The 25,625-nt window shown below is 34.2% G+C and overlaps 1 protein-coding gene across 1 annotated transcript; it reads right to left on the bottom strand.

The window, feature by feature from the left end:
- Nucleotides 1-977: 977 nt before the first annotated feature.
- On the bottom strand, nucleotides 978-22,775 carry LOC134385770 (large ribosomal subunit protein uL23-like). Its single transcript, XM_063107472.1, has 3 exons — nucleotides 22,681-22,775; nucleotides 21,297-21,418; nucleotides 978-1,475 (listed from the first exon to the last, which is right to left on the bottom strand). The coding sequence occupies exons 1-3, from the start codon at nucleotides 22,773-22,775 to the stop codon at nucleotides 1,033-1,035; spliced, it is 660 nt and encodes a 219-aa protein (XP_062963542.1). The 3' UTR covers nucleotides 978-1,032.
- Between the last annotated feature and the right edge of the window lie 2,850 nt (nucleotides 22,776-25,625).

Below are 25,625 nucleotides of genomic sequence, written 5' to 3' on the forward strand. Positions count from 1 at the left end.
ATTGCACCAAATTATGAATTTGATATATTTCCAGAGTATATATTTTACATTTTTAGATTACCATTATATATTGGTGCTGAGTATATTCAATATGGATTATTATATTGTATATTCAAAAATTAACATTAGTTTTTTACCTTATGGAATGTATTATTTCGAAAATTGTTTAATTATGACAGCTTTTCAATAAGTTTTGTTATACTGTAAAGTAAGAACGCACCCAAACACTGCCCACTATGTTTTCTTAGGGAGACTGATTATTGATAGCCTTGTACTCTTCCATTTAGAGATTGAAATCAACTAGTTTCTCCATTATCAAATCTGTTGGGATTGTGATTAAAATGCTGTTGACTTAATTAGAGGGATGAATTGGTATTTTCACAATGTTGAGGTTTTACTTCCAAGTATAATATATTTGATGAATATAAGTAGCTTGTTATAACTTTATTCATAAAGCTTCACACATGGTATATTACATTTAGTCCAAGATACATTGAACGAATTGTGGTTTTGATGTAATTCTTTGTTATTTTGTTACTTTAATTGCATTATAGTTCCTTCTTGTTATTGTTAATATATAAAAAGCTATGGATTGCTTACAGTTTTTATTGCTGACCTTGCTTATTAATGATAGTAATTTGTAGGTATCTTAGTCTTTCTCAGTTATTGAGAACATTTTAATTAAAAAGGCATCGTCCTTGAATTTTTGGTAAAACTCACATGTAAAATAACCAAAGTTAAGTATCTTTTAATCTGTGCCTACTTTTACATTTTTTTAAAAAATGGATTTTACTCTATTTACACATGTTTTGCTGTGTCAGATTGGATAATTTTTATTTTATATAATACCCATATAGAGTCCATTGCATTTGAGTTTTCCAAATTATTATTATAAAATTATCAATACAATTATCTTACAATTTTTGATTACCGACTCTACTTACTTTTATGTCCCTTTGTATTTCTTTTCTTTTTTTTTTTTTTTATGGTGAAAAAAGTTGTATATTTGGAATTAACCATCTGGACTCAAGTTTAGATGATCCCAATTTTGTTGGCAACATCCAGAGCATCATAATCAGGAGCCAGTCGAACATATGCCTTCTTCTCTCCATCAGGCCTGATCAGGGTGTTGACCTTGGCCACATCAATGTCATAGAGCTTCTTCACAGCCTGTTTGATCTGGTGCTTATTGGCCTTGACATCCACAATGAACACAAGTGTGTTGTTGTCTTCTATTTTCTTCATGGCAGACTCAGTGGTCAGGGGGAACTTGATGATGGCATAGTGGTCAAGCTTGTTTCTCCTGGGGGCGCTCTTCCGAGGATATTTGGGTTGCCTCCGGAGCCGCAATGTCTTGGGCCGCCGGAAGGTGGGTGATGTGCGGATCTTCTTTTTGTGGCTTTGGACACCTTTCAGCACTGCCTTCTTGGCCTTCAAAGCCTTTGCTTTCGCTTCGGCTTTGGCAGGGGCAGGAGCTGGGAGAGAAGAAAAGAAAACGAGGCGGGATTTAGAAATCGTTCACTTCCGGCCTCAAGACCTGTAGTGGGCCCCCCTGGCCACACGTGCATCAGCATTTGTATTTCTAATGTTTTTCTGTGCTGCTGCTTTTTTTCTGACCAATAAATTTGTAAAAATTAAAGTTGATTTTTTAAACTATTTTAGTATTTATATTTTATTTTATTGTATTCTACTCTAGTTTTTTTATATTCTCACTTCTCCTTTCTTTGATTTACTCAGTTTTTCATTCCCTAAGTATTTTTTTTATTGGTTATGAATATTCATGAGATACAAAGCTAATTGTCACCCTTTGGGCCCAAGATGTGAAGGCCAGATACATACTGGCAGTATGCCCATTACTACAAATTGCGATTGTACCCTGTGTCCCCCAACCAATTATCCCCAACCTCCCTCCCCCTCCTCCTTCGTCCCAACTCCACTTTGTATCCCAAGATATGTTCTCTCCCTCTGCAAGTCCAATACAAAACTGTAGTCTTTCTTTCCTTCCTTCTTTCTCTCTTATTGAGAGAGTACATGAGGTATTTATCCCTCTGTACTTTGCTCATTTCACTCAACATAATTTTCTCCAGCTTCATCCATATTCTTGCAAATTCAGGTCCCTATTTGTTTTAAATTAAACATTTAGTTCATAAATGTTAATATTTATTTTTGTTTAGTATATATGTATAAGTGTGTGTGAGTACACATACCCACACGCGTATATATTTCTATGATGCACAATTTTATAACACTTAACTACAAATTACATCATACAAGTACTTTTAGTATATAGTGTTTTCATTATAATTTGGATCAAATGTTTTATTTTTAACGTTTTAATTTCTCTTTAACAAGGGACAATTTTATACTGCATTTATTTACAAATACTTCTTAGTATAATTTAGTCAACTGTATCAGTAAAGGTTTATTCAGAGAAGCAGAAATGGAACCAGTATGAAACTATGTATAAAATGTGGGTGCTGGCTAAGCCCAAAATCCACAGAGCAGAGGGTCAGGAAGGGTAGAGAAGGAGCAGGCTTGAACCCTAAGGTCATGAGCTGATCTTGTTATCCAGCTGCAGTCAGGAAAGGAAGATCTGGGGAAAAGAACAACTGCAGACCAGCTACTGTATAGATTCTCTGAGCTCAGAGAAGGCCCTCTTTTAAAAGACTTTCAACTAATACAGTTAGGCTTAGCCAGAGTAATCTCACTTTTGACTAACTTAACATCAATTGATTAGTAGGTTTACTTGTATCTACAAAGTCCCTTTGTTTCTTAAGCACCTAAATTATTGTTTGATTGAATAACTGGGATAAGATATGCATATCTCACGAAATAAACACAGTTTTGTTTTGTTTTTTATTCTCCAGCTCTTTCAAGAGATTAGCACTTGTAGATCACCCTAACCTTAAACATAATAGAAAGAAAATTCTGAGGACTTCAGTCAAGACACATGAAAAAACCATCGCAGATAACAACAGGGTCAAGAATTCGAATCCCCAAACTGGCAAGCTGGAAAAAAAAAAAATCACAGAAATAGTTTAATTATTTATTTGTAATCGTATTGCATATTAAATTTGTTTCAAAAAGATTAATTAAATTCATCTATATTTGTAAACTTAATCATTTAGTCACTATTTTAATATACTGAGAAATGTTTGTGTACACAAATACACACTTTGTATATTATTGGGCAATTGGATTATATGAATACAAGTTGGTGTATCTTAATACATTCTTATTTATTTTTATTTCTTTTCCTGTCATTTGTATTTCTTAATGTCTAGCAATCTGGATATTGCTCTACCATAAATTCCCCATCTACTATGACCAACCATGACTAGAGTTTATATTTGTGGTACTAGCTTCCTGCTCACTAGAGATGTTGAAAATATCACATAGGCAGCAACAAGAGAGCAGCTTATGCAAGAAAGTGTGTATGTTCTTTGGCTGTTTTAGGCACCTGGCATCATATATATGAAAACTGCAGGTTATTATTGGCAACAGTTTCTTTGAACCTTCTCTCAAGAGTAAAGAGAAAGATAAACCACAATCTCAATTTCAAACACTGATATTCGCTCTGATCCCTCATGTCTTATGAAAAAATTAGACCATGACACCATCAACCTGCTTTCTATATAGTAGTTGCTGGCCCAAATTATTGTCTTCCTATTATGTCACTGTACAGAAAAGTGTTTATTTTATTTGTGGATTTTAGATATGCCTTTTTCAACTTTGACATTTTATATTTGATCTATCATTGGAATGTGTTACGAGCGAGGATGGAAGTAGTGTTTGAAAGTGTGAATTTAGAGCACTATTTTGAATGGCAGTCTTCTGTTGTATTGACTACATTTATATAACTTCCAAATTTTTCCTCTACTGATTTGAATCAAATAACACAAATTTATATGGTTTTTGTGTGTGTGTGATAACTGGTAAATTTTCAATATGCATGCTAAGTCTACATTTTCATTTCGTAGCAAATCCTGACCAATATTTTTGTCATGCTCCAAAATAGACTGGTATCATAGAATCATTTACCATTTAACATCTCTCAAATCAGCTATAGCTGTTTTGTTTTATAGTTATAACTTATTTGGATTTACCCTTATGTTTTCTTTTTTCCTTTTTTTATTCTTTTTCCTTGAATAGCATTTCTTTTGCATCTCAATTTTTCCACTTAAGTTCAATTTTCTACTAAAATTTTAAAAAGTAGATTATTAGAAAAGTAGCTAAACATTTTATGGGGAGACCTAAGTGTTATGAATGTTGGATTCATCATCTCAGGCAGGTTTCAGAGCCCATACATCCCCATTTTTGAAACCTAAGCTTTCACTTTACAATTAGTTACTCCATTTGTGCTGCAAAGATGAATTTCAACAACTCTAGGCTCATTTCTGCCCCATAGAAACCTCATAAAAATTTTTAAAACAAAAAACAAACTAAAAAAACTAAAGAGACTAAAAATAAAGGCATACATATACAGTCAACTCATTTTTGACAAACGTATTCAGAATACATAATGGGGACAGAATAGTCTCTTCAATACATGATGTTGGGAAAACTGGACATTCACATGCAAAAAAAAAAATGAAATTGGATATTTCTCTTACACCATATACAAAAACAGATTCAAAATGAATTGAAGACTTAATAAAACATAAGATGTGAAACCATAAAAATTCAAGAAAAAAAAATAGAGGAAAATCTCTCTGAGAGTGGAATCAGCAATACTTTTTAAAATTTGACACCAAAATCACAAGCAGTAAATGCAAACTTAAATAAATGGGACTACGTCAAACTAAAAAGTTTCTGCACAGCGAGGGAAACAATGAATAAAATGAAAATGCAGCACATGGAATGGGAGAAAATATTTGCAAATTTTATATCTGATACCAGGTTAATATCCAAAATATGCAAGGAACTCATACAAGTCAGTAAAAAATAAATGAATAACTGATTTAAAAGATGGTCAAAGGACCTGAATAGATTTTTTTCCAAAGGAGACATAAAAATGGGCAGCAGGTATATGAAAATATACTCAACATCATTAATCATATGGAAAATGCAAAATCAAAACCACAATGAGATATCACCTCACACCTATCAGAATGTCTGCTGAGGATATGGACAAAAGAGAACAAGATTCAAAATAACCTAACATTGCACTTCAAGGAACTAGAAAAGAAAGAACAATCCAATTCCAAAATTAATAGATGAAAAAAAATTATAAATATAAGACAGAATTAAATGAAAAAAAGATCAAAAAAAGAAAAGTAGACAAAATCAAATGTTGGGTTTTTTTGAAAAGATAAACAAAATTGACAAACCATTAGCTAAACTAAGAAAAAAAGAGAGAAGAGACAAATAACAAGAATCAGGAATGAAAAAGGAGATATTACAACCAATACCACAGAAATACAAAGAATCATTAGAGACTTTATGAACAACTATACACCAACAACTTAGAAAACTGAGAGGAAAGAGATGAATTGTATGTAAATATGCAACCTACCATGACTGAATCAAGAAGAAATAGAAAACCTAAACAGACCAATAACAAGTAAAAATATTGAATAGATAATCAGCAGTCTCTTAACAAAGAAAAGCCCAAGACAGGATGGCTTTACTGACAAAATCTACCAAACTTTTAAAGAAGAATTAACACTAAGTCTTCACAAATTATTCCAAAAAGTTGAAGAGAGAATTCTTCCAAACTCTTTCCAAGAGGCCAGCATCACCCTGATACCAAAATCAAACAAGGACACAATAAAAAAAGAAAACCACCAGCCAATATCTCTGAAGAATGTAGATGCAAAAACTTTCAACAAAATACTAGCAACCTGAATTCAACAGCACATCAAAAATATTATATACCATGATCAAGTGGATTTCATACCACGGATGCAAGGATGATTCAACCTATTCAGATCAATAAAGATGATACATCACATCAACAAAATGAAGGACAAAACCATATGATTATCTCAACAGATGCAGAAAAAGCATTTATAAAATTCAACACCCCTTTATTTAAAAACTCTCAATGAATTAGATATAGAAGGAAGTATCTCGACACAATAATTGCCATATATGACAAACCCACACTAATATCATATTGAATAAGGAAAAGTTGAAATCTTTTCCTCTTAAACAGGAACAAGACAAGGATGCTTATTTTCACCACTCTTATTGAACATATTCCTGGAAGTCCTAGCCAGAGGAATTAGACAAGAGAAAGAAATAAAGGGCATCTAGATTACAAAAGAGAAAGTTGAATTTTCTCTCTTTTCAGACAATATGATCTTTTATACAGAAAGACCTAAAAACTCCACCAAAAAACTCTTACAACTTATAAACAAATTTAATAAAGTTGCAGGATACAAAATCAATATACAAAAAACAGTAGCATTTCTATATATGCCAACCATGAACTTGCAGAAAAAGGAATCAAGAAAGGAATCTCATTTGTAACAGCTATCAAAAAATAAAATACCAAGGAATAAATTTAACCAAGGAGTTGAAAAATCTTTATAATGAGACCTGCAAAACACTGATGAAAACAATTACAGAGGATGCCCCAAAATGAAAAGACATTCCTTGTTCATGGATTGGAAAAAATTAATATCATCAAAATGACCATACTACCCAAAGTGATCTACAGATTCAGTGTAATCCCTATCAAAATACCAATGACATTCTTTACAGAAATACAAAAAACTATTCCAAAATTTATGTGGAATCAAAAAAGACTTCAAACAGCTATAACAATCCTGAGCAAAAAGAATAAAGCCAGAGGCATTACACTACCTGACTTAAAAATATGTATACAAAGCTATAGTAATAAAAACAACATGGCACTGCCATAACAATAGACACATGGACCAATGAAACAGAACAGAAAACACAGAAATAAACCTATGTCTGTACAGCAAGCTGATTTTTGGCAAAAAAGCCAAGAACATACATTGGGGAAAAACAGCATCCTTCACTAAGTGGTTCTGGAAAAACTGGATTTCTTTTTTCTTTTTTTGACCAGTAAGGGGATCGTAACCCTTGGCATGGTGTTATCTGCACCACGCTCAGCCAGTGAGTGCACTGGCAATCCCTATATAGGATCTGAACCCGCAGCCTCGATGCTACCAGCACCACACTCTCCCGAGTGAGCCATGGGGCCGGCCCAAAACTGGATTTCTTATGCAGAAGAAAGAAACTAGACTCCTATCTCTCACCATACACCAAAATCAACTCAAAATGGATAAAACACTTATTGTAAGACCTGAAATTATAACACTTATAGAAGAAAACCTAAGGAAAATGCTCCAGGACAAAAATTGGTCTGGGCAAAAACTTCATGGAGAAAACCTCTAAAGCACAGGCAACAAAAGAAAAAATGAACAAATGGAATTGCATCAAACAAAAAACCTTCTTCACAGCAAAAGAAACAATCAGCAGAGTGAAGAGGCAACCAGCAAATGCTGGCAAGGATGTGGAGAAAAGGGAATTCTGATAGACCGTTGGTGGGAACATAAATCAGCACTGCCATTATGGAAAACAATATGGAGCTTCCTCAAATAACTAAAAATATAACTACCATATGACCCAGTAATCCCACTGCAGGGTACTTATCCAGTGGAAAGGTAATTAGCATACTGAAAAGATATCTTCATCCCCATATTTATTGCAGCACTATTCACAATAGCCAAGATGTGGAATTAACTTAGGTGTCCATCCATAGATAAATGGATAAAGAAAATATGGTATATGTATATGCACAATTGAATACCAATTAGCCACAAAGAGAGTAAAATCTGAAAGGCAATTTAAGGGAAGAAAGTTCAAGGTGGCTGACTAGAGGTGTCCGGCTCTCACCTCTGACACAAAGAAGTTCAAAACAACAAATAGATAATTACTTGTTGAACAGAGTATCTAAGAGAAAACACCAGAATTCAGCCAAATAATGAAGACCCCCGGAGCTCACAGACTTGAGATGGCAGCATCAAAAGACAAATGAAGTGCCCACCTGAGATTGTCTTAGACCCAGGAGGGACTCCTTGCAGGGGGAAGAAGTTAAACAAAAAGAGTTCTGGAGGGTTTGCACTCCTGCCACAGATGCCTGCAGTCCAAGCTACAAGAGAGCTGTGGAGTCCTTGCAGGCCATGAGCCTAGTATAGGGAGCTGCTTAGAGCCCATGTGACTGCATTATTCCATAGAGGAAATTACCACTGAACCCCAGGTCTTGGGCTGCTGCAGCATGTGGCCATCTTGGGATCATAGCCAACATCAAAGTGCATTTTGCCCTGGTGCCCAATAGCCTGGACATCTCTACATCCCTAAGGCCGCCTCATCACACCATGACTCTGACACCCAATCCCACACAGCTCCCTGCACTCATGGGAACAATAGTCCAGAAAATGAGGAGGCTGACCCTAAGACAGAGGGAGCCAGTGTGCTGGGAGCCAACTAATCAGGGCCTTCTGCCACAGCCAGCGGGCCTGCTCTCCTCAGTGGAAGGCTTATGTGCCTGTCCCAGGGCCAGAGAGTCCCACCACAGCTACAGCCAACCCACCCAGAGCCACTCAATCCAGCTGAGAAGCTACAAAGGGCCTGTGCATCTCTCCTGGAGGCATAGAATCACATTTGTAGCTCCAGAAAAAAATGCCCAAAGCCAACCCCTCAAGCTGAGAAGCTGCAGAGTACCCCAGTGTCGCTCTTGGAGGGGCAGGGTTCCTCCCATGATCCCAGCGACTTTCCCCAGAGTGGTCCACTCTATCTGGGGAGACTAAGAGCCCTGGAGTGCCTCTTCTGGGTGTTCAGGGTCCCATTTAAACCCCAGTGATACTACCTAGAATCACCCACTTTAGCTGAGGAGTCACTGAGTGCCTTAGCACTTCTCTCAAAGCCATGGTTCAAGATGTGCTGTAACCCTACCAACCCCACCCAGTGTTGCCCATTTAAACTGAGGAGCTGCAGACCACTCCAGCCCCAGCACCTCTCTCAGGGACACAGGATCCTGGCTGCAACAACAATGATACCTCCCAGTGTCATCCAGTCCAGCCAAGAAGCTGCAGAGCACTCCAAGCCTTTCCCCAGGGGCCCTAGATTTTACTCATAACTTCACAACCCCACCCAGTGTCACCTTTTTCAGCTGAGGAGCTTCAGAATGCCCTGTCACCTTTCCCAAGATTTTGAGGTCCTGGCTGCAACCCCAATGGCCACCCCCCAGGTTTGGCCACTCCAGTTTATGAGTTGAATAGTACCCCAGTGCTTCTCCCATGGGTCCACAGTCCCACCCATTAGCCAGGTGATCCTGCCCACTTTAGCAAAGAAATAGCTGATTGCCACAGCACCTCTCTTAGAACCCCGAAATCTCTACAGTGACCCTAAGACCTCATCCAGGGTTGCTCACTTCAGCTGAGCAAGCACTGAGTGTACCAGTGCATCTCACAGAAGTTCAAGATTTTACCTACAGCCACATTAACCCCACTCAGTGTCATCCACTCTAGAAAGGAGCTGCCGAGTGCCCCAGTGCCTAGACCTTGGTAGTACTCACTGACAACTTTGAAGTTGAATACAGTCAAATAAATACAAGAAGACTACTCTACTGTGTTTACCCAAAACCAAACCTAAAAAACCCTACCTGTCAGACACTATAAAACACATCTACAGGAAAGATTCTCTCCCTTCAAACGCTACTCCAGAAAATTAGAGGAAGTGACTGTTCAACCAGATAAAAATAAAACTGCCATATAATTCAGTAATCCAACCAACTGCTTGGTATTTATTCAAAGGAAAGGAAATTAGCAAACTGAAGAGATATCTGAACCTCCATGTTTATTGCAGCACTATTTATAATAGCCAAGAAATGGAATTAACCTAGGTATCCATCAACTGATGAATGGATAAATAAAATGTTTTATATATATACATATATATATTCTATTATATATGTACAATAGAATACTACTCAGCCATGAAAAATAATGAAATCCTGTTATTTGCAGTAATGTGAAAGAGCCTGAAGGACATAATGTTAAGTGAAATAATTCAGGCATAGAAAGATAAATACCACATATTCTCACTCATATTTGGAAGCTAAGAAAAAAATGAAAGTTAAACTTTTTAGAAGTGAAGAGTAGAATTGTGGTTACTAGAAACTGAGAAGGAGGGAATAGAGGTTGGTTAATGGACACAAATTAAAACCAGATAAGTAAAATAAGTTCTAGTTGTGTACAGTAGTGCCAACCATCTATAATTAAAAATTATTTACTGTATGTTCTCAAATAACTATGAGAAGCTCAAATGTTCTCACCACAAATAAACAATAAAGTTTTACAATAACAAATATGCTAATTACCCTGACTTCATCATCACAAATTGTATATATGTATTGAAATATAACTCTGTACCCCATAAATATGTACAATCAATATGTGTCAATTAAAAAAAGGTGGGAGCTAATAAAAATAAATAAATAAATAAATATGCAAACAAATAAATTGGGGAAGACACAACAGTCACAATAATTCCTTGAATGTGTTAGATAAGTGAACAGGAATGATGTCGATGTTGGGAGATGGGGGTAAGAGGGAGGGGGGAAAGGAGGAATTGGTAAAGGGACATGAAAATCAACTACATTGTATATTGATAAATTAAACTAAAATAATAAAAAATAAAAATAAAAAGAGAAAAAATGATTTTTAAAAAGGCAAATGAAAACCAGTCTTTTGCAGCAATATGGATGAGTTTGCCTGGAAGAAATTAAGAGAAATAAGTCAGGCACAGAAACATAAATGCCCCACATTCTTAGTCACATGTGATATATGAGAGAAAAATTGAGTTTATAGAAGTAGACAGTAGAATTGTGGTTACTAGAGGCTGGGAACGGAAGGAAGAGAGAAAAAGGTTGGTTAATAGATACAAAGTTACAGCTAGAAAGGAAAAATAAGTTCCAGTTCTGTACATTAATGCTACACATCTATAATTAACAATAATTTGTTGTATGTTCTCAAGTGGCTGGAACAGAGAAGCTCAAATGCTCTCATCATAAAGAAATGATAAATTTTTGTTATGATGGATATGCTAATTATCCTGATTTAATCATCCCACTTTGTATACATGTATGAAAATATAACTCTGTACCCTGTAAATATGTACAGTCACTCAGTATCAATTAAAATATAGGTAAATTTTTAAAAATTGAAAAAAAAATTTTTGTACACTATTGATGAGAATGTAAATTGGCACAGACATTATGGAAAATAGTATGAAGGTTCCTCAGAAAATTGAAAATAGAACCACCATATGATCCAGCAATCCCACGTCTGGGTATATCTAAAGGACATGAAATCAATGTGTCAAAGAAGTAGCTGCACTCCCATGTTCATTGTAGCACTATTCACAATAGTCAAGATATGGAATCATTGTAAGTGTTCATCAATGGATGAATGTATAAAGATAATGCCGTTATATACACACAATGGAATACTATTTAGCTTTAATAAAGAGGGAAATCCTGTCATTTGCAACAACATGGATGAACTTGGAGGGGACTACATAAGCCACGCACAGAAAGGCAAATACCAGATGACCTCACTTATATTTGAAATCTAAAAATGTTGAACTCAATGAAGTAGAGAGTAAAACGGAGGTTACCAGAGGCTGGGGGAACGGTGGGGATTGGAGAGGTGTTAGTCAAAAGACACAAAGTTTCAGTTAGACAAGAAGAATAAGTTTAAGTGATCTATTGTACTGTCTATCATGGTGACTACAGTCAATAAAAATATATTGTATACTTGAAAATTGTAGAGAACATAGATTTTAAGTGTTCTTACCTTTGAAAATTGGTATGTGAGATAATGCATATGTTAAATAGTATTTTTATCCATTTCACAATGTATACGTACTTGAAAACATCATATTGTGCACTATACCTATATACAATTTTTACTTGCCTGTAAAGCACTAGGTAGCAAGCTGACAAAGTTCTTGTTATCTTATGGGAATTACACCAGCAAAACCTGGCTTCCCATTAGCCCGTCTCTCCCTTCTCCCTCTCCTTGAGATCTGAACTTTGAATAAACCCAGGACCCTGAGAACTTTATAAAGGAGGAATTTATACTTTTACATTGCTGATAAGTAGTTAGCCTTGAACCTTCAAAGCGCCACGGCAACAGAAAATGTCCTATAAACAGCTTTGTACCAGACATAACTGGCTTAATCAGTATAATATGTTATTTCTACTGGTTTATAAAAAGAACCCAAAGTAAACTGAGATGCTTCACAGGTCAGCTGCTTGTAAAGTCATTTTTACCTCATAATTCCCTACCATCTCCTCTCAGGGACCGGTCCTTGACACTTGCCAATTAAAAATGAATTAAATAAATAAATGACAGAACCCAAAAAACACACAAACTAAATATTATTTTTCCTGTGTGTACATTCACATAGTTAACCAATCAAGACTCTACAAGGATACATCTTTCTAAGACGTGTGTGGAGGTCTTTGGACACACAATATGCTTATACTCTCAATTATAATAATTTATTTAAAATTATTGTTAACTAGTAAGGTTATAAAAAGAATAGAAGGAACATTTTTAGGTGTTGGTAAATTTGGGTAACAGGACAGGAATGTTAGTGTAAGAAAAATTATGTAAAGAAGAGAGCAGATCAGTGGACATAGGAGAAAAAATTATTGCAACATACAATAAAAAGGAAACTTTATCTGAAAGAACAGTAATTTAGATGTATGACCAGCAACGTTTCAGAGAGACATGATATGAACAATTAAAAATAAATAAGTTAATCTTAATATGGCTTAGTAGTTTTGATTACTCCTCCAGAGCCTCTGTTGACAGTACATCATGAATCAATTTAGAATCCAGTTTAAAACAAAGTTTATAATCCTTATTTAATGGTTTTTGATATCTCGGGCAGTACAATAATGTAAAAATGATTAAAATGTGCCCCCTCTCTGTGTAATCAATCAATAAAACTTCTCTTTAAAATAGCTTAGTTTCAAAAGATTCCTCAACAGATTTGGCAGTGCTATATTTGTAGAATTCCAAAAAAACCATTAGTCATTTTATATATATATATATATATAAATTTTATAATATATACATATACACACACATGCATGCACACACACACAGAGAGAGAGAGGGGGAGAGAGAGAGAGAGAAAGAGAGAGAGAGATGTTCACTAGACATCTCGTCCTCCAGCTTACTAGCACCTTCACTGAGTCAGATCAAAGTTTACTGTTTAACAATAGATTAGATCAAAATATATACATCAAAATTCTAGGAAAAGTATAACAAAATAAAGTGTTAAGAAAGTGATCGGAGAACATACATATGTGTATTAGTATGTCTAAGATGATAACAGCATTTTATAATGATTGATTTTAATGGGAGGGTGAATCAATTATTGAAATCAGATAAATGGAAGAATAAAAATTCATATTGGCTGTATTAAGTAAAATAAATTCTATTTAAATATTATGATATTGATTTTATTTTCAAATAATCCACAAAACAGCTAACTTTGGAATTACAATAATTATAAATTCCCTTTAAGAATTTATGAATCATTTATACACACACCAATTATACTATGAAACTTTATGAACCCACTTTTACTCTTTAATTAATATTCACTTTTGTCACCACTGCAAAAAAAATTGTGCTAATATGATTAATGTTACAGTTTGTATACAGATTTTAGAATGCATGACAGCTCTCTCTATTTTAAAAACTGTTGTCACCTTCAAGGAAATTTTATGATTTATATAGTAAAATAAATATAGAATTTAACTTCCATAAATTAAAGTATCTATGCAACCATTATCTTTTGGTAAATTTCCACCTTATAGTGAACCAAATATAAAAATGCATATATGCTCTAGAAATTTACTAATCGTAATTCTCACTATATATCATTGAAATAAATAATAACTCAATAACCTTATAAACATTTGTGGCTTGTATTAACTATTTCTTTCTTTCAACGGAGCAAAAAGTACAGAGATTTCCCATATACCCCATTCTCCACATATGCAGACTCCCTCAGGAACAAAATTTCACACCTAAATGGTACATTTGTTACAATCGATAAACCTACCTTCTCGACACAGCATTATCACCCAAAGCCCATAGTTTACATTAGGGTTCACTCTTGTGTTGTACATTCTATGGGTTTGGGCAATTGTATAATGATAAATATCCACCGTTATAATATTACACAGATTAGCTTCACTGCTCTACAATCTTCTGTGCTCTGGCTATTCACCACCCGCTACCCCCACCCGGCTCTGCCCCAACCCTTGGCAACCACTGATCTTTTCACTGTCGCCATAGGTTTGCCTTTCCCATAACGTCATATAGTTAAAATTTTACAATACTCATGTGTACCCTCTTCAGACTGCCTTCTTTCTTTTAGTTATATATATTTACATTTTCTTTCCTTATTTTCATGGCTTAATAACTCATTTCTTTTTAGTGCTGAATATATTTTATTGTCTGAATTACCACAGTTCACTCATCCATTCACCAAAGGACATCTTGGTTACCTCCAAATTTTGGCAATTACGAATAAAGATGATATAAACACGTGTGCAGATTTTTGTGTGGACAGAAGTTTTCAGTTCATTTGGCTAAATATCAAGGAACACGATTGCTGAATCACATGGTAAAATTATGTTTAGTTTCATAAGACACTGCTAAACTTTCTTCCAAAGTGGCTATACCATTTCGTATTCCCACCAGCAATGAATGAGATTTCCTGATGTTCCTCATCTTCTCTAGCATTGGGTATTGTCAGTGTCTCAGATTTTCGCCATTCTAATGGTTATGTTCAGGTTTTTTGCCCAATTATTAATTGCGTTGTTCATTTTCTCATTGTTGAGCTTTAAGAGTTCTTTGTACGTTTTGGATAGTGATCTTTAATCAGCTGTATCTTTTGCAAACATTTTCTCCCAGTTTGTGGTTTGTCTTCTCATTCTCTTGGCAATGTCTTTCTCAGAGCAGACATTTTGAATTTTAATAATGTCCAGCTCAGGAATTCTTTCATGAATTGTGACTTTGGTGTTGATTATAAAAGGTCATTGCCATATTCAAGCCATCTAGGTTTTCTCCTATGTTATCTTCTAGGAGGTTTATAGTTTTTTTCCTTTATGTTTAGGAGCATGATCCATTTTGAGTTAATTTTTGCAAAGGTTATAAAGTTTGTATCTAGATTCATTTTTTTACATATGGCTTTCCAACATATGTAAAATAGTTGTTGCACCACTATTTGTTGAAAAAACTAATGTTTGTTCCATCATATTGTTTTTGCTCCTATGTCAAAGATCAGTTGACTATATCTATGTGGGTCTATTTCTAGGCTACCTATTCTCGTCAATTGATCTATTTGTATATACTTTAATACTATACTGTTTTGATTACTGCAGCTTTAAAGTAAGTTTTGAAATCAGGTAGTGTCAGTCCTCTGACTGTTCTCTAGCAATGAATTGGCTATTCTGGCACCCTTTGTCAACATACACAAAATAATTTGTTGGGATATTGTTAGGATGGAATTGAATCTATAAATCAAGTTGGGAAGTACTGTTATCTTGACAATACTGAATCTTTTATTCAAGAATATAGAAAATCTCTCTATTTATTTTGTCATTCTATTTCCTTCATCAAGGTATTTTAGTTTTCCTCATATAGATCTTATACATATATTGTTAGACTTATACCTAAGTATTTCATTTTGGGGTTGCTAATGTAAATAGTATTGTGTTTCATATTTCACTTTTTCATTGTTCGTATATAGGAAACCAATTCACTTTTGTATATTAACCTTGTACCCTGCAACTTGCTATAATTGCTTGTTAAGACTAAACTCATTTATTTATGTATTTATTTGGGGGGTATCAATTCTTTTCTGAATAGACAATCAGGTCCTCTGCAAAGTCAGTTTTATTTTTTCCTTCCCAAACTGTATACCTTTAATTTCCTTTTCTTATCATATTGCATAATCTAGAGCTTTCAGTATGATGTTAAAAAGGAGTGTGAGGAGCATATTGCCTTGTTCCTGATTTTAACAGAAAAGCATCTGTTAAAATTTCTCACTATTAAGCGTGATGTTAGCTGTAAGGTTTTTGTAGGTGTTCTTTATCAAGATGAGAAAATTATCTTCTATTCCTAGTTTGCTGAAAGATTTTTATCACAAATGGCATTGGATCAAGTGTCTTTTAAAGTTAAGAATAAGGTCATTAAATTGATTTGGATCTATAAGCCTGCTGAAATTCCTCAATTTCCTCCAAATGTACCTGTTCTTCACTTTGAAGAACAATGGACTAGAGCTGTCCATAATGGCTGAGTAAGGGAAGAGGTTAGAGGTTGGAAATTTGCATTTCCATGATTTAGTGAAGCAAGAACATGTATTTTTCTCTTGGCCAAGTGGAACATGAAGAGGAAAATCAAGTTTAAGTCATCTTTAAAAAGTTTTATTCATGAGATAGTATCTTGGGAGTCAAGTTGATCTCAGTAGAAAGAGGATATTGTTTTTTTCCTGCTGCAGTTACTGAGGAAGATGAACTCCATTCAATCTGGCAAATATAGATGACCTGCTCTCAGAACATCAAGACCCTCCATGGGAAAGCTCTGTATTTAGACATACACCACCCATAGAGTACAGGAAGTCAGATTCTACAAGACTAATTCTTAAATAATTTGCAATTTTTCTTAAACGTATCCTCACTTCCTTTTCTGACTATTGAGAACCAGAATGCAGAGCAAGTAGGTAAGGTTAATTGAAGCTTTGGGAAGAAAAAATAGGTAAGTGCACCCCCATTTGCACTGAATTGCCATGTAAGTCTAAGCTTTTGGGAACAGAAAGGCATTAAATGGGCTATGAAATGGCCCTGTGATCTTGATTGCACAAAACAATTTAACACCTAGGAATTAGATTATTTTAATACTTATAAGGGAAAGAAAGTTATAAGATACATTAGAGATCCTGCTTAACGAGTAGAAAAGAAAATCCAGCAAAAGGTGCCTGAAAAATAACATTTAAAAAAATGGCTGTTTTTTCTTTATAATCCATAGATCACAGCCCATGCAATACCACCGTTCAAAAAAAAGAAAAAAGAAAAAGAAAAACTCCTGTTTTATACGTATGCCACTTAATTATTTATTAATCAAAATATTAAATGTGTTAAATATGTGCTGTCATTTTTCAGACACATTGCTGATTCCAGAGAAAAATCAGATTTGAACCCTTTCTACATAGGATATGCAGTCTAAAAAAGGAGATAAATGATAGACACAAGGAATGATGTACCATACCCTATCCCCTGTGATACATTTGGGGAAGCTACAAAGGTTTCTAATGATGTTTAGCAGTAGAATTCCTTTGGTGTTCTTTGTTGTCTTTTGTTATAAAGATAAAAAAACCACTAAAGTCATATCTTATAAATATGCAAAGGAATACACATCTACACTATCAAGATAAATTTTGCAAATCAAGGAGAAAAAGAGTTAAAACCCAAGAGGAAGATTATCAAAGCATAAATAATTTGCAATTGGCAGTAGAAATACAGATGGCTAGCAAGAATAAAGAGAGCAGATATTTATATACACTCTCAATGCTTATATTAGAAACAGTGAGAAAGCTGCTTGTATTTAGTAGATAAGAGAAGTTTAAGAGTTAAATAAAACCACATGTTGGTGACTATGTGGAGAAACAGGAATCTTCACACATTATCTTTATAACAAGATATTTCACAGAGCTAAGTCTGGACCCAGATCAGCAGTATAATTTTAAAATTACTAAATTAAACCTTTATTTCCTTAATTTTTAATGGAATTCAGGAATCTCAATTTGTAAATTATCCCAAGCAATTTATATGTGTTTCGAGGATTGGGAATCATTTATTTTTATCTTATTCTTTTTCTTTTTTTTTTTATTTTAACGTCTCAATATAAATTGTAGTTGATTTTCATGACTCTTTACCCGTTCCTCTTTCCCCCTCCTTTCCTCCCCTCCCCCACCCACATCGTGCCTGTTCACTTGTCTTAAGTTCAAGAGATTGTTGTGATTGTTGTGTCTTCTTCCCTCCCCACCCTTTATTTGTTTGTGTGTTTACTTATTTATTTATTTTAGCTCCCACAAATGTGAAACGTATTTCTCTTTCTGTGCCTGACTTGTTTTACATAATATAATTTTCTCTAAGTCCATCCATGTTGTTGCAAATGATAGTACTTCATTCTTTTTTATTGCAGAGTAGTATTCCATTGTGTAATATACAACACTTTCCCTATCCACTCATCAGATGATGGACATTTGGGCTGGTTCCAACTCAGCTATTGTAAATATTGCTGCAATAAACATGGGAGTACATGTATCCCCTCAGCATGATGATTTCCATTCCTCTGTGCATATTCCCAGCAGTGGAATAGCTAGGTCATATGAAAATAGCTGGGTAGATCTATCTGTAATTGTTTGAGGAACCTCTATACCATTTTCCATAAAGCCTGCACCATTTTGAAGTCCCACCAACAGTGTATGAGAGTTTCTTTTTCTCTGCAACCTCTCCAGTACTTATCATTCTCAGTTTTTTGGATATTAGTCATCCTGACTGGAGTGAGCTGAATAGGCATTTCTCAAATGAGTCATTTATTTTCTTTAACCATATGTAAGTACATAAACATTTGTGGAATTAGGCATGGAATAGATAAAATGAGACTGGAAAAGGAAAAGAAAATTTTGTGTATAAATTATTTTTAAAAAATAGAAAAATAGAACTGGAGCACTAAAGAGAACATAATGCACATTATTGTTGACCATTTTTTTATGAATATATTCTTGGTCATTTTTCTCTTCCTGTTTTCTAATTCTAAGGCACTTAAGTCTGCTTTCTAATCCATATGAACAAAAATATGGTATTTGTCTTTAATTATATACATATTTAAAATATTTTCACACATTATAATTTTCAAAAACTCAAATAGTTTCATTTAAATAATATTTGTATATATAATCTCTACCATTTTTTTCTAACTAAATATCCAAAGTGACATTATTGCTGTTTCTACATACATTGTTTATTTTCTCCAAAGACAGTAAATTCTGTAAGAGGATAAAAGGATTACTGTGGCATTAAGATAAAGATGATGGAAATCTAACTCTTCCAAAGTGAAGTTTTTGATATTTGCTTTCCTTGATATCCCACTGTCTTCATAATGTGAAGCCATTTTCCATTCTAGTGCATTCAAATAATAGTGTTCTTTTTCTTCCTTCCTTTTTGTTGAGAGTTTAAACATCAAAAAGATTTTATTTCTAATTTTTCTGAGTTCTTTCAATCATTTTATTGAATGTATGCTTTTGAATTTTTTCTCATCCAGTAATACATTCAGTTTTTGTGTTGACAAAAGAAATTTTGAAAAAAATTCACCTCTGGCAAAAGGTTCCAATAACAGACATTCTTAGATATGTTATTTAACTGTATTATTGTGCCAGCAGGGAGTCCTAAAATGCTTATAGAGATAAAAGTCAAGAAGGACACAGATATGGATCTTAACCACTAAACTTTTTTCTAGCAACTTTGATATTTTCTGAAATTGTTTAGAAGACCAATTTGTGCTGTAGGAATTGTGCTTTTACAGTAAATAAAATCAATATATAACTTTAAAAAGTTTCCTACTTAACTGACTTACTTTCCTGTCTTGCTGCTCTTGTACTTCATCAAAATGCTTAAAAAACCATATATTTTTCTACTCCCTACCCCAGTTCCCTATATAATCAGTATGAAGGCTATTTTGTTGTTATTGCCGTTGAAGAGAAATCATTGGAACTGCTCAAAAGTGGCTCCGTAGTAGGGCTGTAGTAAGTATATTGGGCTGGGAATCAGAAGATATAGGATTTGCAGTTTTGTTGTTTCCTATGCTTGTGACTTTGACTAACAATATTTCTCAACTTCAGTTTTCTTATGTACATGGAAAAATTAAAATATAAATCAAAGATATTTTGTATATAAAATGAAATTATGTATTATACGAACTCTACAATCCTACTTAAATATAAAGTATTATTGTAATCACACAGCTTGTTAAGCCAGAAACCCAGAAGTCTTCATTTCAGTCAGCATTCACTTCAATCTTCATTCAGCCTGTCGTCATTCAGCACATCTTCATTCTGCATCAGCAGCTCTCATTCCACAATTATTAATCTCTGCTCCTCCCTCTTCTCTCTCTCTCTCTCTCTCTCTCTCTCTTTGTATTTCTGTCTTTCTGTATCTCTCTCTCTCTATCATCTTGCTCCACTGTCCTTGTCTCAGCCCATGACACTATACTCAGTACTGGGTCTGTAAGAACAGCCTATGAACAGGTTTTCTAGTTTCTCCTTATACTCCTATGATATTTTCCACACAAAAGCCAGAATGACCTTTAGAAATGTAGGTCAGGTCATTTCATTACTTCATTTAATGCTGTAATAAAATTCAAATGTCTGACTGTGTTTCTCCTTGCCCTTTATGATCTTACAGAAGCCTAGCCTTTCAACCACATATCAAGGCTCTCTTTCCCCTTGCTCACTAGGTTCCAGCTGCACCCACTTCCATGGCATATAGCACAGTTCCCAATAGAGAGTAAGCATCCAATATATATGTTTGAATTGAATAAATGAAGTGACATCTTATAAATTGAAAGGAAGTGAGAGTTATTCACATAAATATGTTAATCATAAGTTATTGGGTATGTAAAATATGTAGGGAGAATAAAGTGAACAAAGAGAGCTTTATTATCCAAATGGGGTGATAAACACATACACACATACGTATATATGTATATGTACAAATACACAAATACTAATACTGTTGGTAACAAAGAAGTTCCATGGGATTCTAGTTCTGAGGAAGTCCCTGGCCCATGTGGGTCCTAGTGCTCACTGCTATAGGATTGCCCATCATGCCCACAAGACAGGACTTAAAGGAAAGTTTTTAAAATTTATTTTTAATTTTTTTTCAATTAATTTGGGAGATGTCAACTGGGAGACAGAGGGTGAAGTCCCAAATGCCTCCTCTATTGACTGAGAGCTGGGATTTATACAGGTAATATCATGGGGGACAGGATGTATTCTTATGTCTTCGAGTATGATGGACATCTGCTTACTGCTTTGAGAGATGTACCTGACAAAACAGGATGTCTGCTTTTGATACAATTTTAGTTAATCATTAAGGGCTAGCTATAAAGGGAAAACAAAGTTAGTTCTGTAGCGTATACATGAGTGTGGGGGTATTCTATGTTTACATTGTTCAAGAAATTCAAAGTGAAGAGAAATGCACATGTCAAAGCAAGCATGTGTGATCAGATTTGTTATTCGGATGATGGGATTTACAGAAATGCCAAGGATAATATCAATGAGGGTATAACTATATAATGAAAAGGATTCCACAGAGAGAAAATTAAACAGCAACACTGAGAGTGAATGAGAGAGAAAGAGGATGGAGTTTAGAAGTTAAATTTGTTTTTAGGTAAAAAATAAAAATAAAAAATAAAAAAGTGTTTTATTGACTTGTTTTTTAAACTAATTAATTTTACTAAATTATAAACAAAATATACATATATTAAAAAAGCTATGGATAGAAAGAGATTTCAATGATACTGTATTTACAATTATGTCCTAAAGTGGGGAGTTTAGAAATAAATCAAAACAATATTTTTTAGCTCCCACAAATAAGTGAGAACATGTGGTATTTTCTCTTTCTGTGCCTGATTTGTTTCACTTAATGTAATTTTCTCTAAGTCCATCCATGTTGTTGTGAATGGTAGTATTTCATTCTTTTGTATAGCAGAGTAGTATTCCATTGTGTAGATATACCACAGTTTCCTTATCCAGTCATCAGATGATGGACATTTGGGTTGGTTCCAACTCTTGGGTATTTTAAATAGTGCTGCAATAAACATTGGAGTACAGGTATCCCTTCAGCGTGATGATTTCCATTCCTCTGGGTATATTTCCAACAGTGGAATAGCTGGGTCATATGGTAGATCTATCTGTAATTGTTTGAGGAACCTCCATACCATTTTCCATAAAGACTGCACCATTTTTCAGCCCCATAAATAAATAAACACACAAACAAATCAAGGGTGGACAGGGGAAGAAGACAGAATAACCACAAAAATTCTTTGAACTATTTAAGTCAAGTGAACAGATATGATGTGTGTGGGGGGGGGGGATTAAGAGGAACCCTTAAAGGGACATGAAAATCAACTACAATGTATATTCAGAAGTAAAATTTTAAAAAATAATTTAAAAAAAATAAAAATATTTTTTCACATAAGTAAAATATGAAAGAACTCAAAAAATTGTTTGGTTAAGTATGTGTAGATCATAAAAACATCACCACAGAAGACCTGAATTTAGATATGACTCTACCACTCACTTGTTTTATGATTTTAGTCATTTGCTTTCCTTCTTGTAGGAAAAGTGGAGGTATTAATTATTAAAGTACCACTTTACTGTATAAAGCTCTATGTTTTCTTTTCTGATAATGATGAGAGGAGAAGGAAGATTAATATGGAGATGGGCACAATAAGAGAGTAAGTTTCCAGCTTAGTGAGGTTGCAGCCGCTGCCGGAAGCCACTGGGGCTCCCGAGGTGGGAGGTCCTGAGGGTTTCAGCCACGCCTACCTGATGTCTGCGTCCGTCCCAGCGATGACTGAGCTGCCGCCTGAAGCCCCCAGGGCTCCCAATCGGGGAAGGGGGTGTCTGAGGGCCTCAGCCATGCCCCTCTGCTCTCTGCAACCAGATCAGCAATCCCCAATCCTTCCTCCCCCTCCCCCACACTTGCTCTTCCTCCCCTCTTCCCCCTCCCCGACCCCAACTGCTCTGCAACATCTTGGAATGTAAATAATAATAAATAATTTTAATAAAAAGAATTTTTAAAAAGTAAGTTTAATTGTTCTCATCACACACACAAAAGATAAGTACTGAGGTAAAGTATATGTTATAATTAATATATTTATCAAATATTATCCATTTCACAATGTATGCTCAATTTATCCATTCCACAACATATACATTTTTTTAAAATATCATGCTGTAGACTATAAATATGTGTGTGTGATCTTTATTTGCCAATTTAAAAAATTAAGTAATTATTTTTTAAAAGTATGTGAAAAAAATGAGATAAATGGGCATGCTACTATTATACTTTTTTAATAGATTTGATTTTTTGAGCAATTTTACATTCACAGCAAAACTAAACAGAAAGCACAGAAAGGCTAATAATTTGTGGAGGATTTTTAATCTATGAATTGGTGACTTTCACCATTTTGAACAATTTTAAACTTTTTGTTTTGTTTTTCCATAATACTTTTTCTGGAACCTAGACTAAAAGTACATTAGACCTTTCTTAATGTCCTTAAATTCTCCCTATCTTTTTTTCATAGTCTTTGTATCTTTGACTCTCTGAGATGAACACTAAGTAATCTCTACAGATTTAAGGTTATGTTAATTAACTCTTTCTCTAGCTGAATATGATTAGCTGTAAATATCATCAAATATTTTTTAACATGTATGATTATATGTCTAATTTCTAGAAGCCCTATTTAATACTTTTCAAAACTGCCTGGTCCCTGATAATCTTTTGCTTTTTAGTCATACATTTTTTATTCCTTTAATTTTTAAGCAAATGCACTATAAATGTTGTATATCAAAGTTCTAATATCATCACACATTGCAGGCCTGTTTTTTTTAAATGCTGTTGTTTGCTCATGGAAGATTGCATTCCCCTGTGTTTTTGTTGTGAGCTAATAATCTTTGGAAATTTATCTGTGGGAATTCTTTGAGGCCTATATTTAGAGCACATTCATTCAAGACTTATTTTTTGCTCGTTTTTGCTAGGTGTCTGAGAATACAAATTTATGCTTAGTGAGCTTTGAGGTGATGTGAACCAGTTCTAAACTCACAGAAGTGTACTGTTGTAGTAGAGTCTCCAAGGACACATTTACTTCTGCTCTATCCAGAATTACAGCTAAGGCAGGAAATTAGGCTACTGTATTTTTGTTACATGGGTTTGTTTCTTGTTTATCCACTGGTAATGCATGCCTTCTATAGTCCATTCTTTATGCTGGTGCCTGTAATTTTGCTTTCTATTTGCATGGGAAGATGCTCTGATTGAACCACAGATTTTCTTTTTTTATCTTCTATTACCAACATGAATAAACACATGCATTGTCCAATAAATACCAAATCCAATCCACTAGAATGGACTGGTGACCCCACGTTTAATGCTGGCTTCAGCAGTTATTTACCTCTCTGAATTTATATTGTTAGTAATTTCTGGCCTCTGTTCATTTCCCTCGTTTTCCCACTCATCAACCATTTGCGGCTTTTTCAGCACCACACTCTCCTGAGTGAGCCACAGGCCGGCCCATTTGTGGCTTTTTGTTGTTCTGAACCAGTAGTGTGTCTCTGGCAGCCTACTGTGGAAATGTATACCCAGGTCAATATTTGTTGTATAAAGGCAGATAGTTATTTCAAAGGCTTTTTAAGGAGAAACTCAAATTAGAAAAACATATCATGAGAGAACAATGTATGCTTTCTATATCTAATAGCTGTATTTTATATACATACAGTTGTGTACACATGCACATACACATTTTGCCATTTTTCTCTGCTTTCTTTTTATTCTGTATCAGTGTAAATATTAAATGCTATTTATTTTAAATGATTCATTCTCTCAAGTAGAACACCCCACTGTCTTTGTTCTGCTTCATTTTCTTTAAATTTGTTTTTGTCTTTGATATTCCCATAAATGTTTGTGATGACATTGAATTAATATAAACCCTTCTGCATAAATATGATGTATGACATTCGCCACCTTTAGAAATATATTTTTTCGTGTTAATTTTATTAACTTCCTGTTTCACTTTCCCCAAATATGCACATGTGCATGCACACACATGCATGCTTTTGTGTGTATTTAAATAATCATAAAGTTATAAAGTTGTGGGCAATGAAAATTAATTTATATGAGAAAATTCAATTGGACTTAAAAAGCAATTTATTTTAATTTGCATGCTATAAACAGTAATGATTGTATATGCATGTGTATGTATTTTTGCATAAATATATTATGCAAATTTTTGTAAATATTTTCCCTTTTTTAATGTGTGAAATAAACTTACCCATCTATTGTAGACTTTTTAAAATGTAGACATTCCACATCGAATGCCCCATTTATTAACAGATGTCTCCCAAAATTTTAACGAGTTTGCTTCTAAAAAGAAACATTTATACATATTTCAAATTAACTTTCTTGATGAAAAATTTTTTAAATATGCTATCACATACCACAGCAGCATAAGCACAAGGAAGCTTACAAGGTGGTTAACTATAATCTTACTCTAAATAGAAGGATTCTTTAAACATAATATAATACAATATTGTCTGGTTCCATATGGCTTTCATGAAAATGAAATGCTTAAGGCAAACATATTCCTTTTGCCTTCAGAAAATGAGACATCAAAGGAGGAAACCCATTTGCATATAAATGAATGACAACTTCCATAAATGAAAAATTTATGAATTCAGCTAAAATAAAAACTCATCTTGAAAAGTGTCTTTCCTGT

This window comes from Cynocephalus volans, chromosome 9 (assembly GCF_027409185.1).
Source record: "Cynocephalus volans isolate mCynVol1 chromosome 9, mCynVol1.pri, whole genome shotgun sequence".
Classification (NCBI taxonomy): domain Eukaryota; kingdom Metazoa; phylum Chordata; class Mammalia; order Dermoptera; family Cynocephalidae; genus Cynocephalus; species Cynocephalus volans.

Excerpts from the sequence above, each read along its gene's own strand:
- LOC134385770 (XM_063107472.1), bottom strand. The coding sequence starts at position 22,775 with ATGGCTGAGGCCCTCAGACACCCCCTTCCCCGATTGGGAGCCCTGGGG. Across the intron at positions 21,419-22,680 it reads GGGACGGACGCAGACATCAG|TTATACCCTCATTGATATTA; the intron begins GTAGGCGTGGCT and ends TTCATTATATAG. Across the intron at positions 1,476-21,296 it reads CTTTGAATTTCTTGAACAAT|CTCCTGCCCCTGCCAAAGCC; the intron begins GTAAACATAGAA and ends CTTCTCTCCCAG.